Below are 15,431 nucleotides of genomic sequence, written 5' to 3'. Positions count from 1 at the left end.
ACACCCTAGAGTGACGTGTTCACTTCTGATTGGCTGTTCACTCATCACCCAGTATTACGCCTCGGGATTGGCCAGTGACTTTGGCGGGTTTTCTGCCTTTGCACCTGCGTAGTTAATTGTTTACTAGTGGGAGGACACGATGTCCACGCCATCTTGGAATGGCGGATACTGACATGCTCACTGCGGCTCCCAACAAAGGGTGACCTTAGTGAGGACTTAGTAATGGAGAATATTGAATCTAAACTGCCCATCTTCTGCAACAAGGCAAGGCTCCTAGTGGTGTATCTTGGACACCAACCTAGCCACAAAACCTTGAACCTACAACCTGTCCTGACTGCAAGATGTGCTGGGGCAATGGTAGCTCAGAATTTGTGGTAGTGGCAAAACAATGACTGGTCTAGCTTGAGGCTCAAGCCATGAGAGGCAACCCATGAAAGACACTGCCTTGATGGCCAGGAATACAACAATAGAAAACTCATATAATAACAAATATTGGCTATAATATGGAGAAAAGAGAATGATTACACACTACTAGTGGGAATGTGAATTAGTACAGCCATTCTGGAATACAGAAAGAATATTCCTCAATAAAACAGAAATGGACCTACCATATGATCCAGCTCCATATGATTCAGCTCCATCACTTCTTGGTGTTTACTTGAAGGACTTGTAAGTCAGTGTGTCAGAGGCACTTGATATTAGGGCTTACTGCAACAATAATGAGTTTATGACTCAGCTTAGGAGTGTGTGGTAGTTTGAATAAAACTGTCCCTCACAGAGTCAGGTATTGAGCATTTGTCACCTAGTTGGTTGGCATTGATCAGGTTTCAGTGGTGCAGCCTTTCTGGAGGAAGAATGTCACTTGGGTGAGCTTTGAGAATATAGAGACATTTCAGTTTACTCTCTTTGCTTTATCTTGTGGTTGAAATATGATCTCCTGCCCCTGTCACCATGCCTGATGCTTGATGCCATGTCTGCTTGCAGTGATAAACTCTTGTCCCCCTGGAACTGTAAGCCAAACCCTTTCTCATATGAGTTTACTTGGTCATGGTGTTTTGTTACAGCAACAGGAAAGTAATATAGTGTCTATCCATTAATGAATGCTTAAAAAATTGGCATATACACAGTGGAAATATATCCACTTACAAAGACTAATGAAGTTGTGCCATTTATGGAAAAATTGGTCCAAGGAAAATATAAGCAAATATATTATATATTTAATATTAATATATTAAGCAAAATTACACTCTGAAAGCCACATATTGTAGTTTTTTCTCTTGTTTGTAGAGTTTATGGTTTTTATAATTCCCCAAAATTACACACACACACCAACATGCTCATATGTGCACATACATGAATGCACATACACATGTTAATATGCCCATGCACACACACACATGCATACACACACATTTACACACATATGCGCACACACATACGTAAAAATTGAAGACTCAGGAGTAAAGGCAGAGACTTGTGTAGGGGAACAAAAGTGAGTAACACAAGTGTGTATTTGTTACTGTTCTGTTGCTGTGATAAAGCACTATAACCCAAGCAACTGACAGAAAGAAGAGTTTATTTGGGCCTATGGTTCCAGATGGATCAGAGTCTATCATGGTGAGTAGCATGGCAACAGGCATGTGTGATGTCATAGGAATGTTCACATTCACAACTGCAAGATGAGAAGGTGAACCTGAACTAAGATAAAGATATATAAATATCAAAACCCTTCTGCATTAATGTATTTTCTCTAGGAAGACTGCATCATCAAACTTTCCCTAGTGAAATGGCATGGGAAACTATTGTTCAAATCCTAAACCTGTGAGGGGCATTTCTCATTAAATCCACCACACCTATGCAGAGATCAGAAAGTAGAGTGAAGGAATTAAGGGAAACATAGTCAAACTAACATTGTATACACTTGAATGTAATTATCCTAATGAAACCCAATACCATGTATAATAAATATATGTCAATGAGAAAAATAAAATGACATTTCTAGTTATTTTACTAATTAGAAACAAATTTAACCAAGTAGTTAAAATATCCCTATGGTAAAACATGTTAGACATTGATGTAAGATATTCAAGAGACATAGAAAGATAATAGCTCAAGGATTAGAAGACTTATTTGTTTAAAATACTTCATTATGTAAAAGGTGTCACAGATTAGGGAAATGTCATTCAAAATTTAAATGATGTTTTTCTCATTGATTATCAAGGCCTAAATTTCTTACAAGAGAGGAGAGCCACAAAGAAAACACATACCTTTTGCAAAATTGATCAAGAAGAACAAAATGAAAGCATTGCATTTCCCATTTCAAACAGCTTTATAAAATTACAGCAGTACAAGCATGGCCTATAACATGCACACATCGCAGAGGAGCTGAACAGAAGTCCAGAAACCAACTGAACACATGAGACACCAAGAACACACAAAGGGTGAAGTGTAGTCTATTACAGAAATGCTTTTGTGAAAACAGGGCATCAACATTTAAATAACTGCAGTTGGATTTTTGTCTGTTTCACACATCAAATAAAGTAAAAACAGATAAAAAAAAAACCTTGAAATAAAAAACTTCTAGAGTAAGTCAGAGAGGGAAGCCATCAATATCATTGGTCTTGATGATATTTTCAAACACAATATGAAAAGCTGTCAATGAAAGCCATGAAAAACTATCTTAACAACAAAAGCTTCTGCACAGCAAAGGAAACAACCAACAGTATAAGAGGAGAATCCATGGAATGGAAGAAGATATTTGTAAACAAGACACCTAATGAAGGGTTGTTATCCCAAGTTATAGGTAATTAATGAAATTATTTAGCCCAAATTTTAAATAAGAAAAAGTTCCTGTTAGATATTCTTTCAAGAGAGGGGTACATGATGACACGCAGTGTGTGGAAAGGTGTTTAATGTCACTGATCTGAGACAAAGGCAAATATAGCTCACATGAGCTGTAACACGTTCTCTGTGATAGGACGCCTGATGTCAAAATTCAAAACACACAAAAGATGTATGTGATCTAATGGGATAATTAGCCCTTAGTCTAGTAATAACATCCCACTCTTGTGTGTGAAACTTTAGTTAAAATCACAGGATCCCACCTACGAAAAGAAATCATGAGCGTGAGAGAGGGCTGGTTGAGAGGAAGTCTTCAACAGGAGAGGGAGGGGCAGGAAATGCAATGGGGCAGGGATAGAAAATGCCCAATATTTGTTATTTAAATGTTTGAAAGTACCAAACAATAATGAGCTAATTTAAACAATCTCAAAATATAAAGTGTTGACAAGGATGTAGAGGGAGGCACTCAGGTTTAAGATGATAATCAGGCACAGAGGAGTAGACATGTGGAAAGTTAATGTGTCATGACTAGTGCCACCCCATTCAATCCAGCTTCATTTTAAAGAACCTGCTTTTGTTTCAGTTTGGTTTGGGATTTGATTTATAAGACTATATCTATCTATATAGCCCCGACTGGCTTCAAACACATCATCCTTCTGTCTCAGCCTCCCATAGACTGGAGAACACTCATGGGTGATATTGTCTAGCCTTATAGAAGCTATGTGTTCTAGAATCTGTTTATCAAAACGAAACAACCTATTGGCATAAAATGTATGTAAAATCCCTTAAAATATGCAATATATATACTTGTACAAGTCACTTGACTTATATAATTACTTCACATATCATTAAAAACAATAATAAAAAATATATGTGATAATTAAATGGCATAAATGTTACTGCTTGAATGTACTTAAAATAAGATAATCATTTTTCAGCATCATGTATGTATTGTTTTCTGATAGAAATGTTAGTTCAACTTTAAAACAATACAATGTGATTTTTTTATTTTTTCTCTATCACTATTTCTTTGTGCTACTGAAATAAACATGGATAGTTTGAGGAAGGAGATGGTAGCATAAAGAAACATGTAACACAAGACCTATTTCTCTAACAGTAACTAGAAAGATCATGAATCAAAATGCAGAACTTACAAACTTAGGCCCAGCACTCTAGAAAAATACAAGACCAGTTATTTTTACCTTCCATGGGAGAGGAGCCTTCCTTTTATCAAGTGAGCCTCCTTCCACTCCGAGTGACAGCTCCTCATGCAGTGCCTGGGCAATGGCATACACAGCAGCATGGACTTTGTAGCTCGGGGGAGAGGTGTTCATATCCCAAACATGCAGAGGACGTGTGCTCAGGCTGCCATTTTGTTCACATTGACTTAGTTCCCTGTCTATATCCTGAACAAAATATGGACATTCAAACATGATTGACCACACATCCTGTATAAAGGTATCATGAGGGTATTTTCTAGGTTGGACACTTCCAAGAAAATCCTTGAATCCCAGAATTTTATCTGTGCGAACAGAAAATGATAACCCTCCACCAAAGTATGTATAACCTAGATCTTGTTCAAAGGGTAATGTGGTGATATCCCAATCAGAAGTTGTGATCCAGACATTACCAAAAGGAGTATTGCAGATGGTGTTATAGACAAATCTCAGAAGAGAGTATGTGTCACCAAATGCAACAATAACACGTGTCAATGTGAATCTTTCCATAAAAAGTCTCCTGTTTACTGTGTCCTTAGCAGGAAATTCTGGAACCTTTTCTGCAAATGCAACACAAAGTCCATGGTTGGTCATCTGCTCTGTGATGTCCCTAAGGAAGAGTTCTCCCCTCATATCATCTGGAACCACCAGACCAACCCAGACCCATGTGAAGTATAGCAGCAGTTGAATAATTCCCTGATACAGAGCTGTGATGTGCACAGGAAACTGATAAGGAGACTGGAGCTGAACTTTGGTCCCAAGATTCTGGTCAAAAGGAGCATAGCTGATCTAAACAGAAAGAAAGTTACTATTTAAGACAAGATAATTATGTTTATTCTCAAATAATTTGATTTATAGTTTCTCTTAATGAACTGCATAAGAAATTAAACATTTAACTTTGTTAAAACATACCATTATTTCACTTCTGACCCATCATTTTCTTCTTACTGCTCACACGAAATATATCTTTTTCTTTGCAGTTTTGTAGAGCATACCAAACATGACCCCAGAGTGCCTATCTCCTGCTTTTCGTTGAGGAAATACTAATCAAACAAGAGCATAGCAAATCTGTCACTTACCATACCAAAACTTTCATCTTCTTGATAATGGAAGTACAGAAACATTAACACTAAAGGCCTTTTTACTCGAAGTTACAAATCCATAACTAACCAATACAGAAAAATCTATAAAGTATTGAAAAATCTACTAGTGAATTCTCTATTTCCCTCAAAGTTACTATGTCTTTAGTCTTTCTGTAATGCTTAATCTGCTGTCAGCTACCCTAAAATAAGCTTGCTTAGGATAGAAGGCTGACCATCTACCTCAACAATTGTTGTAAATCTCTTCTTTAACAGACCCTCTGTTAACCCCTATTTGCTAAACTCCTTAGCAGAAATCTTCAATTGAGATGTGTACACAGTCATTCCTGTGCACTAGGGCATCTCCTCTGGGGTGGGATGTGGACTAGATCATTAATTACCTAATCTGCCATATCAAATTGTCAATTATCAAATTCACTTTACTTAATCTAATATTGGCATGAAACAATCCTTTTCCTTAAAATGTACTCTTTAATGGGTTCCCATGATCTTTCTTTGATCAAGGAATGTATTTCCAAGGTTTGGCAAACAGTATCAGTCTGCCTTATTGAATCTTCTAGCTCTCGCTACACAGCTGGTATCAATATTCCAGTGTCCCATAGCTCAGATTAGGACTTGATCCCCCTTTCCACACAAATTCCCTCAATAATCTCCTAACATCAGATGCCTACTAGATTATGCCCTAACCCACTGCTCATGCCCTGGCTCCATTCACTGACTTCTCACCAGGTATCTCAATCTGAGGGTTTGGTGAATACTTCACATATTGAATTGAAAATCCAGATAATTGAATAAAGACACTTAATGTATGTTAATTGTCTGGGCTAGAGAGGTAGGTGGGGGAGCAGGAGGAATAGGAAAAAAGAAATCACAAAATGAAGTAAATATGAATACTTTGAAGAAGGAAACAGTAGCATAAAGAAATATTCAATATTAATAAATGTACAGAAGTAACCAATTAAATAGATGACACATGACGATATAATATTTTATATCAACACACTTTGATAATGGGTTCGTGAGTCCCATGAAACTAAATTAATTAATAAAACATAATTTGACTTATGGTTTTTAATCAACATAACTTTGTTAATTAAACATATTTCTAAAAATATGGGTGAATTATTTTTAAACCATACATTAAAAAAATTATGTTTGAAGTGTGACAAATCATGAGGCAAGGGTCTGTGGTGGAGAGACCTGTTGTTCTGCCTCCAGGACAAGCCCAGGCAGGGTTCTTTCAGGTCTCCAATCCAGGTGTCCTTTTCAGGAATACAGCTGGTCCTCCAGCAAGATGGCTGCCATCTATAGTTTATCCCTCCCTATGACTCAGAGGGCTGTGGCAGTTTGCCCTCTCAGGAGACAACTGATCATCGATCATCTAACACCTACTGTCGGTGCTGAGAATGGGGAGAGACAGCATATTACAGAGTCTGCAGCACCTCAACAAGCCTGGATGAGGCTGCCTCAGGAGGCATGTGTGGAAATGGAAGGTTACAATGGCAACAAACTAAAGAGTTAGGCAGGAGGAGGCTTGGCTCAGGCAGTTTATGGACGGAGGATTTAGTTCACTGTCTTGCTGAGTAGAAGCTGACCTCAACATCAGACTATAACTGTGGAGTCTCAAAGGTCAAAAACAGAGGGAACTGAAGAACAAAGTATAATGTTATACATACATGAAGATGCCATGATAAACCCATTATTTTGTACATTAATTTAAATATATATATTAGATATAGATGATATATATATAGGTATAGATAAAGAAATAAATATAGAAATAGTTCATGAGGCTGGGGAGGTGGCTCAGTGTTTTCTCTACAAGCATGAGGGCCTGTATTAGAATCCTCAGCATCTCCATAAAAAGTCAGACATAGCTGTTTGTGCTTGTACCCCAAGGTAAAGACAGGTAGATCCTAAGAGCTTGCTGACTAGCCAGTACAGAATCTCAAGGTTGTGAAATCAGGGTCTTGAGTGAAAGACCTTGATTCAAGGCAGCAGTGTAGAAAGTAATAGAGGAAGACTCTCTGGCCTCCATGTGTAGGTGTACTGACATACATACCTGCATATTTTTGTGACTCATTTGCATGTTCCACACACCAGACACACACCACATGTCCCACAAACCACACATACACATGCATGCACACACATGCACAAGCAATACATATTCATACACACACAGTGATAGATAAAATAAGATAGAGAAAGAAAAGAAAACCACTATGTACCTCCATGAGTTCATAATTCCTTTGTACTAGAAATCAAAGCTAATAAGAAAAATGACATGAGATTGGATGTCAGTCACACTGCTGTGGAGAGTGACCAATAATCACAAATAATCACAGAATTCACATAATCAGGTAACTGCAATAAGACAATCAACTCTGAATTTAAATAGAACATAGCAAACAGGCATTTAGTGGAGAAATTTCTAAATGTGGAGGAAAAATTATGAAAAATCAGAACAAAACATCCAAATAAAGTTGGTGAAAATTAAAATGCAAGTCAGTCAAATGAAAACCACCACTGAACAATCTTTATAAAATTTCTTCAACTCAAGGATGTGCTCTGGAAAATGTGAAGGTAAATGAAGAAAGAAAGATGTAGACTTAGTAAAAAGAGGACCCAGCACAGGGAAATGAGAACAGACATATGGCACTCAGGCTGACAAAGAAATGGAAAGAAAGGCTTATCTGTCATATGAAAAGTTGGGATAATTTTCATATATTAGGGATTCATTTACATACACTAAAGATGATGTACTTATTCTACACAGAAGAACTCAAACAAAAATGCCTACATGATAAAGGAAACGAAACATGAATATAACAAGGTCAGCAGCACAGGACTGCCAGCTCCACAGTTCACACTTAAGACATGTGCAAGTGGATTACAAAAAGAAATCACAAAAATGCCACAGGATTTTGTAAGTGTGTTGAATTTGTGTTGGGCCAAGTACATAGCTATCAGTAGACACAGGCTGCCGGCTTGCCACAAGTTGAAGAGGAAAATTTGAATTTGATCTATTAAAAATGAGGATATCGAGGCCTGTGGGTGAGTGCACCCAGGAGTCATCCAGACACATTCTGGGGGATCCATAGAACCCATAGCCAGTGCTAGCACGCCCCTTCCGCCGCTCGCCCCTCCTCCAGTCTGAGGCCTGTGGGTGAGTGCACCCAGGAATCCCCCAGATACATTCTGGGGGATCCATAGAACCCATAGCCAGCGCTAGCACATCCCCTCCGCCGCTCGCCCCTCCTCCAGTCCGAGGCCTGCGGGTGAGTGCACCCCGGAGTCCCCCAAACACATTCTGGAGGATCCATAGAACCCATAGCCAGTGCTAGCACGCCCCTTCCGCCGCTCACCCCTCCTCCGGTCTGAGGCCTGCGGGTAAGTGCACCCTGGATTCTGCCAGACACATTCTGGGGGATCCATAGAACCCATAGCCAGCGCTAGCACGCTCCTTCTGCTGCTCGCCCTTCCTCCGGTCTGAGGCCTGCGGGTGAGTGCACCCCAGATTCCGCCAGACATATTCGGGGGGATCCACAGATCCCACAACCAGCTTTAGGTAGGAAAACCCACATACTACCCTGAGCTCATAGCTGGGCGCCCTGAGTGCTCAGAACCCAGCAGATACCCCTCCCCGCCCCCCTTCCCCCACGCCCCTGCCGGCTAGCACCCCTTTTCTGCCCATCCCCCGGGTCTGAGTCCCGGACCAGACCTCTACCAGGTCTGCAGTTGTGTGGACCCCGGTCACCGCCTGAGACATACTGGAAGGTCCGCTCAACCCAGAGCCACAGAGGAACAACTGAACTCAGAGTGTCAGACAACATACCCTGAGATAACCAAGAGGAGACACTGCACCCAGAACAGCAGACATCTAGCTGGACTGCTACATAGGAGGCACCATATCCTGAGGCATCCGAGAGATACCACTGTAATCAGGGCAGCTGGAAAAAAATCACAAAGACATCTGGACTCCTAGAAGACCAAACACAAGCGAGACAACTGGAAAGACAGGCTTCAATCAGAGACAGAAGTACAGGTAGCACTAGAATTAACCAGATGGCAAAAGGCAGGCGCAAGAATGTAAGCAACAGAAATCAAAGTTACATGGCAACATCAGAACCCAGTTCCCCCATCATAGCAAGCCCTGAACACCCCATCACACCAGAAAAGCAGGATTCAGAATTAAAATCACTTCTCATGATGATGATAGAGGACTTTAAGAAAGACATAAATAACACTCTCAAAGAACAGATAGAAACCCTTAGAGAGGAAACACAAAAATCCCTTAAGGAATTGCAAGAAAATGCAACCAAACAGGAGAAGGAATTAAACAAAACCATGCAGGACCTAAAAATGGAAGTAGAAACAATAAAGAAATCACAAAGGGAGAACACCCTGGAGATAGAAAACTTAAAAAAAAGATCAGGAGTCATAGACACAAGTATTACCAACAGAATACAAGAGATGGAAGAGAGAATCTCATGTGCAGAAGATACCATGGAAAACATTGACACAACTGTCAAAGAAAAAGCAAAATACAAAAAGCTACTAACCCAAAATGTACAAGAAATCCAAGACACAATGAGAAGGCCAAACCTAAGGATAATAGGTATAGATGAGGGGGAAGACTCCCAACTTAAAGGACCAGTAAATATCCTCAACAAAATTATAGAGGAAAACTTCCCTAACCTAAAGAAAGAGATGTCCATAAATATACAAGAAGCTCACAGAACTCCAAATAGTTTAGACCAGAAAAGAAATACTTCCCGCCACATAATAGTCAAAACATCAAATGTACAAAACAAAGAAAAAATACTAAAAGCAGTAAGGGAAAAAGGCAAAGTAACATATAAAGGCAGACCTATAAGAATTACATCAGACTTCTCACCAGAGACCATAAAAGCCAGAAGATCCTGGACCGATATCATACAGACCCTAAAAGAACATAAATGTCAGCCCAGACTACTATACCCAGCAAAACTGTCAATCATTATTGATGGAGAAACCAAAATATTCCATGACAAATCCAAATTTACACAGTATCTCAACACAAACCCAGCACTTCAAAGGATAATTGGTGGAAAACTCCATCACAAGGAGGGAAACTACAACCTAGAAAAAGCAGGAAAGTAATCTTCCAAAAACAGTAAAAGAAGGTAGCTACACAAACATATCTCCAATGCCAATAACAAAAATAACAGGAAACAACACTCATTTTTCCTTAATATCTCTTAATATCAATGGACTCAATTCTCCAGTAAAAAGACATAGACTATCAGACTGGAAACATAAACAGGACCCAACATTTTGCTGCATTCAGGAAACGCACCTCTGTGGAAAGGACAGACACTACCTCAGAGTAAAAGGTTGGAAAACAATCTTCCAAGCAAATGGTCCCAAGAAACAAGCTGGAGTAGCGATTCTAATATCAAATAAAATCAGTTTTCAACCAGAAGTAATCAAAAAAGATAAAGAAGGACACTTCATATTCATGAAAGGAAAAATGTACCAAGAGGAACTTGCAATTCTCAACATCTATGCCCCAAATGTAAGGGCACCCACATACATAAAAGACACTTTACTAAAACTTAAAGCATACATTGCACTCTACACAATAATAGTGGGAGATTTCAACACCCCACTCTCAGCTATGGACAGATCATGGAAACAGAAACTAAATCGAGACACAATGAAACTAACAGAAGTTATGAACCAATTGGACTTAACTGACATCTATAGAACATTTCATCCTAAAACAAAAGAATATACCTTCTTCTCAGCACCTCATGGTACCTTCTCGAAAATAGACCATATAATTGGTCACAAAACAGGCCTCAACAGATACAAAAAGATTGAAATAATCCCCAGTACCTTATCAGACCACCATGGATTAAGACTTGTCTTTGACATGGACAAAAACATCAGAAAACCGACATACACTTGGCAACTGAACAATGCTCTACTCAATGATAACTTGGTCAAGGAAGAAATTAAGAAAGAAATTAAAGACTTTTTAGATTTAAATGAAAATGAGGACACATCATATCAAAACATGTTGGACTCATTGAAAGCAGTACTAAGAGGAAAAATCATAGCTCTAAGTGCTCACAAAAAGAAAGTGGAAAGAGCATACATCAACAACTTGACAGCAAACCTGAAAGCCTTAGAACAAAAAGAAGCTAGTATACCCAAGAGGAGTAGACGGCAGGAAATAATCAAACTCAGGGCTGAAATCAACCAAGTCGAAACAAAAAGAACTATACAAAATATCAACAAAACCAGGAGCTGTTTTTTTGAGAAAATCAACAAGATAGACAAACCCCTAGCCAGACTAACCAAAGGGCGCAGAGACAGCATTCAAATTAATAAAATCAGAACTGAAAAGGGAGACATAACAACAGAAACAGAGGAAATTAAAAAAATTATCAGATCCTACTACAAAGGTCTATACTCAACAAAATTAGAAAATCTGGATGAAATGGACAATTTTCTAGATACCAGGTACCAAAGTTAAACAAGGAGCAGATAAACCATCTAAACAGTCGCATAACTCCTAAAGAAATAGACACAGTCATTAAAAATCTTCCCACCAAAAAATGTCCGGGGCCAGATGGTTTCAGTGCAGAATTCTTTCAGACCTTCAAAGAAGACCTAATACCAATCCTCTTCAAGTTATTCCATCGAATAGAAACAGAAGGAACACTACCCAATTCATTCTATGAAGCTACCATTACACTCATACCTAAACCACAGAAAGACCCAACAAAGAAAGAGAACTACAGACCAATCTCTCTTATGAATATTGATGCAAAAATACTCAATAAAATTCTCGCAAACCGAATCCAACAACACATCAAAACAATTATCCATCAAGATCAAGTAGGCTTTATCCCAGGAATGCAGGGATGGTTCAATATTCGGAAATCCATCAATGTAATCCACTACATAAATAAACTCAAAGAGAAAAACCACATGGTCATATCACTAGATGCTGAGAAAGCATTTGACAAAATTCAACATCCCTTCATGTTAAAAGTCTTGGAAAGATCAGGAATACAAGGCCCATATCTAAACATAGTAAAAGCAATATACAGCAAGCCAGTAGCCAACATCAAACTAAATGGAGAGAAACTTGAAGCCATCCCACTAAGATCAGGGACTAGGCAAGGCTGCCCACTCTCACCTTACCTATTCAATATAGTACTGGAAGTCTTAGCTACAGCAATTAGACAACAAAAGGAAGTCAAAGGGATACAGATAGGAAAGGAAGAAGTCAAAATTTCACTATTTGCAGATGATATGATAGTATACTTAAGTGAACCTAAAACCTCCACCAGAGAACTCCTAAACCTGATAAACAACTTTAGCAATGTGGCTGGATATAAAATCAACTCAAACAAATCAGTAGCCTTCCTATACTCAAAGGATAAACAGGCAGAGAAAGAAATCAGGGAAATGACACCCTTCACAATAGCCACGAATAAAATAAATTATCTTGGAGTGAATCTAACAAAGCAAGTGAAAGATCTGTATGACAAGAACTTCAAGTCTCTGAAGAAAGAAATTGAAGAAGATCTCAGAAGATGGAAAGATCTCCCATGCTCCTGGATTGGCAGGATTAATTTAGTAAAAATGGCTATCCTGCCAAAAGCAATCTATAGATTCAATGCAATACCCATCAAAATTCCAAATCAATTCTTCATAGAGATAGAAAGAGCAATTTACAAACTCATTTGGAATAACAAAAAACCTAGGATAGCGAGAACTATTCTCAACAATAAAAGAACCTCTGGGGGAATCACCATTCCGGACCTCAAACTGTACTACAGAGCAGTAGTGATAAAAACTGCTTGGTATTGGTACAGAGACAGAAAGGACGATCAATGGAACAGAATTGAAGACCCAGAAATGAACCCGCATACCTATGGTCACTTGATATTTGACAAGGGAGCTAAATTCATCCAGTGGAAAAAGGACAGCATTTTCAACAAGTGGTGCTGGCTCAACTGGAGGTCAACATGTAGAAGAATGCAAATTAATCCATTCTTATCCCCTTGCACAAAGCTCAACTCCAAGTGGATAAAGGACCTTCACATAAAGCCAGGTACACTGAAAATATTAGAAGAGAAGTTGGGGAAGACCCTCGAATACCTAGGCACAGGGGAAAAGTTCCTGAACAGAACACCAATGGCTTGTGCTCTAAGATCAAGAATCGACAAATGGGACCTCATCAAATTGCAAAGCTTCTGTAAGGCAAAGGACACTGTCAACAAGACAAAACGGCAACCAACAGATTGGGAAAAGATCATTACCAATCCTACATCTGATAGGGGGCTAATATCGAATATTTACAAAGAACTCAAGAAATTAGTCGCCAAACAACAAAATAACCCCATTAAAAAATGGGGTACAGAGCTAAACAAAGAATTCTCAACTGAGGAAACTCGAATGGCCGAGAAGCACCTTAAGAAATGCTCAACATCCTTAGTCATCAGGGAAATGCAAATCAAAACAACACTGAGATACCACCTCACACCAGTCAGAATGGCTAAGATCAAAAACTCAGGTGATAGTAGATGCTGGCGAGGATGTGAAGAAAGAGGAACACTCCTGCATTGTTGGTGGGGTTGCAAGCTGGTACAACCACTTTGGAAGTCGGTCTGGCGGTTCCTCAGAAAATTGGACATAGCACTACCTGAGGACCCAGCTATACCACTTCTGGGTATATACCCAGAAAATGCCCCAACAAATAACAAAGACATATGCTCCACTATGTTCATAGCAGCCCTATTTATAATAGCCAGAAGCTGGAAAGAACCCAGATGCCCTTCAACAGAGGAATGGATACAAAAAATGTGGTACATTTACATAATGGAATATTACTCAGCTATTAAAAATAATGAATTTGAGAAATTCTTAGGTAAATGGATGGAACTAGAAAATATCATCCTGAGTGAGGTAACCCAATCACAAACGAACACACATGGTATTTACTCACTGATAAGCGGAGATTAGCCCAAAAAATTTGAAACAACAAAGATTCAACTACCAGACGACATGAAGCTCATAAAGAAGAAAGAACAAGTGAGGATGCCTAGGTCTTTCTTAGGAGGAGTAACTAAATAACCAAAGGAGCAAATATGGAGACAAAGTGTGGGTCAGAATCTGAAGGGGGGGTCGTAGGGAGACCATTGCGTCTGGGTATTTATTCCATAGGCAGTCACCAAAAATAGACGCTGATAGGGATGTCAGGATGGGAAAGCTGACAGTAGCCGGATAAGGCTGTCTCCTTAGAGGTCTCTCAGAGTCGGACATACCCAGAGACAGATACCCACAGCTATCCATTAATCTGATCAAAGTTCCCAATGGAGGAGTTAGAGAGTAAATTGAAGGAACCCTGAACCGTAAGGGCTGGTGGCCCCATGAGGAAAGCAACAATACCAACCAGCCAGAGCTCCCCAGGGTCTAAACCACCAGCCTAGGAGCACATAGGGAGAGACACATGACTCCAGCTCTATATGTAGGGGAGGATGGCCCTGTTGGGCATAGGTGGGAGACAAGATAATTAGTACCCTGAAGGCTGAGCACTGAGGGGGGGGGATCTGAGGGTGGGGAGGGAGGCTGGGGGTAGGTGGGTAAACACCTTCATAGAGGCAGGAGGAGGGGGAATGGGATAAGGGGTTCCTGGGTGGTGGGGGAAATATGGTAAGGGGATAAAATTTGAAATGTAAATATTATATCCAATAAAAGAGGGGAAAAATAGAAAAGCGGTTAGAACCAACATTCTTAATAAAATGTCAGCCCTCTTCTAAAAAAAAACAAAAACAAAAAACTATCTTGATACTAAAATTTGTTTTGAGAATTGTATATTGCAGAATGATCAGCCTTGGTGTATCTACTCAACAAGCAAGCTGGGCAGACCTGCTCAAACCTCTGAGGTCCCTGAATTCCTTCTGGAGGCAGCGAAGACACAGCATCAGAGGACTGTCAATTTGCTCTCCCCCCCACTCCTCTTCTAATATCTCAACGCCCATAATCAGCTTGAAGAAGCTAATGATGAGTCAGCGCCCCTATTCCCTGGGCATGGGGACTAAGGTGGTAAATGTTGGGCTGTCTCTCTAGAGAAAAGTAGTGGTTTTGTCGGAATAGAGAGGATTAGCTAGGGTTTATTGCATAGCCATAACCTATTAGTAGAAAGCTGTATAATTAATATCAAGATGAAGATATAAATTCTTAAATGGCACCAATTTACTTTGTTTAC

At 39.4% G+C, this 15,431-nt stretch overlaps 1 protein-coding gene across 1 annotated transcript in view; it reads right to left on the bottom strand.

The window, feature by feature from the left end:
* LOC117715339 (vomeronasal type-2 receptor 26-like) overlaps window positions 1-15,431 on the bottom strand; it is a 54,411-nt gene that overhangs the window by 33,793 nt on the left and 5,187 nt on the right. The window contains exon 3 of the mRNA XM_034512111.1: window positions 4,044-4,847. Within this exon, the coding sequence (XP_034368002.1) occupies window positions 4,044-4,847 (804 nt within the window). The remainder of the gene's footprint in view (window positions 1-4,043; window positions 4,848-15,431) is intronic.

Source organism: Arvicanthis niloticus, chromosome 9, assembly GCF_011762505.2.
Source record: "Arvicanthis niloticus isolate mArvNil1 chromosome 9, mArvNil1.pat.X, whole genome shotgun sequence".
NCBI lineage: Eukaryota > Metazoa > Chordata > Mammalia > Rodentia > Muridae > Arvicanthis > Arvicanthis niloticus.
Note: the sequence above shows the minus strand (reverse complement) of the source record. Positions and strands in the feature narration are given on the sequence as shown.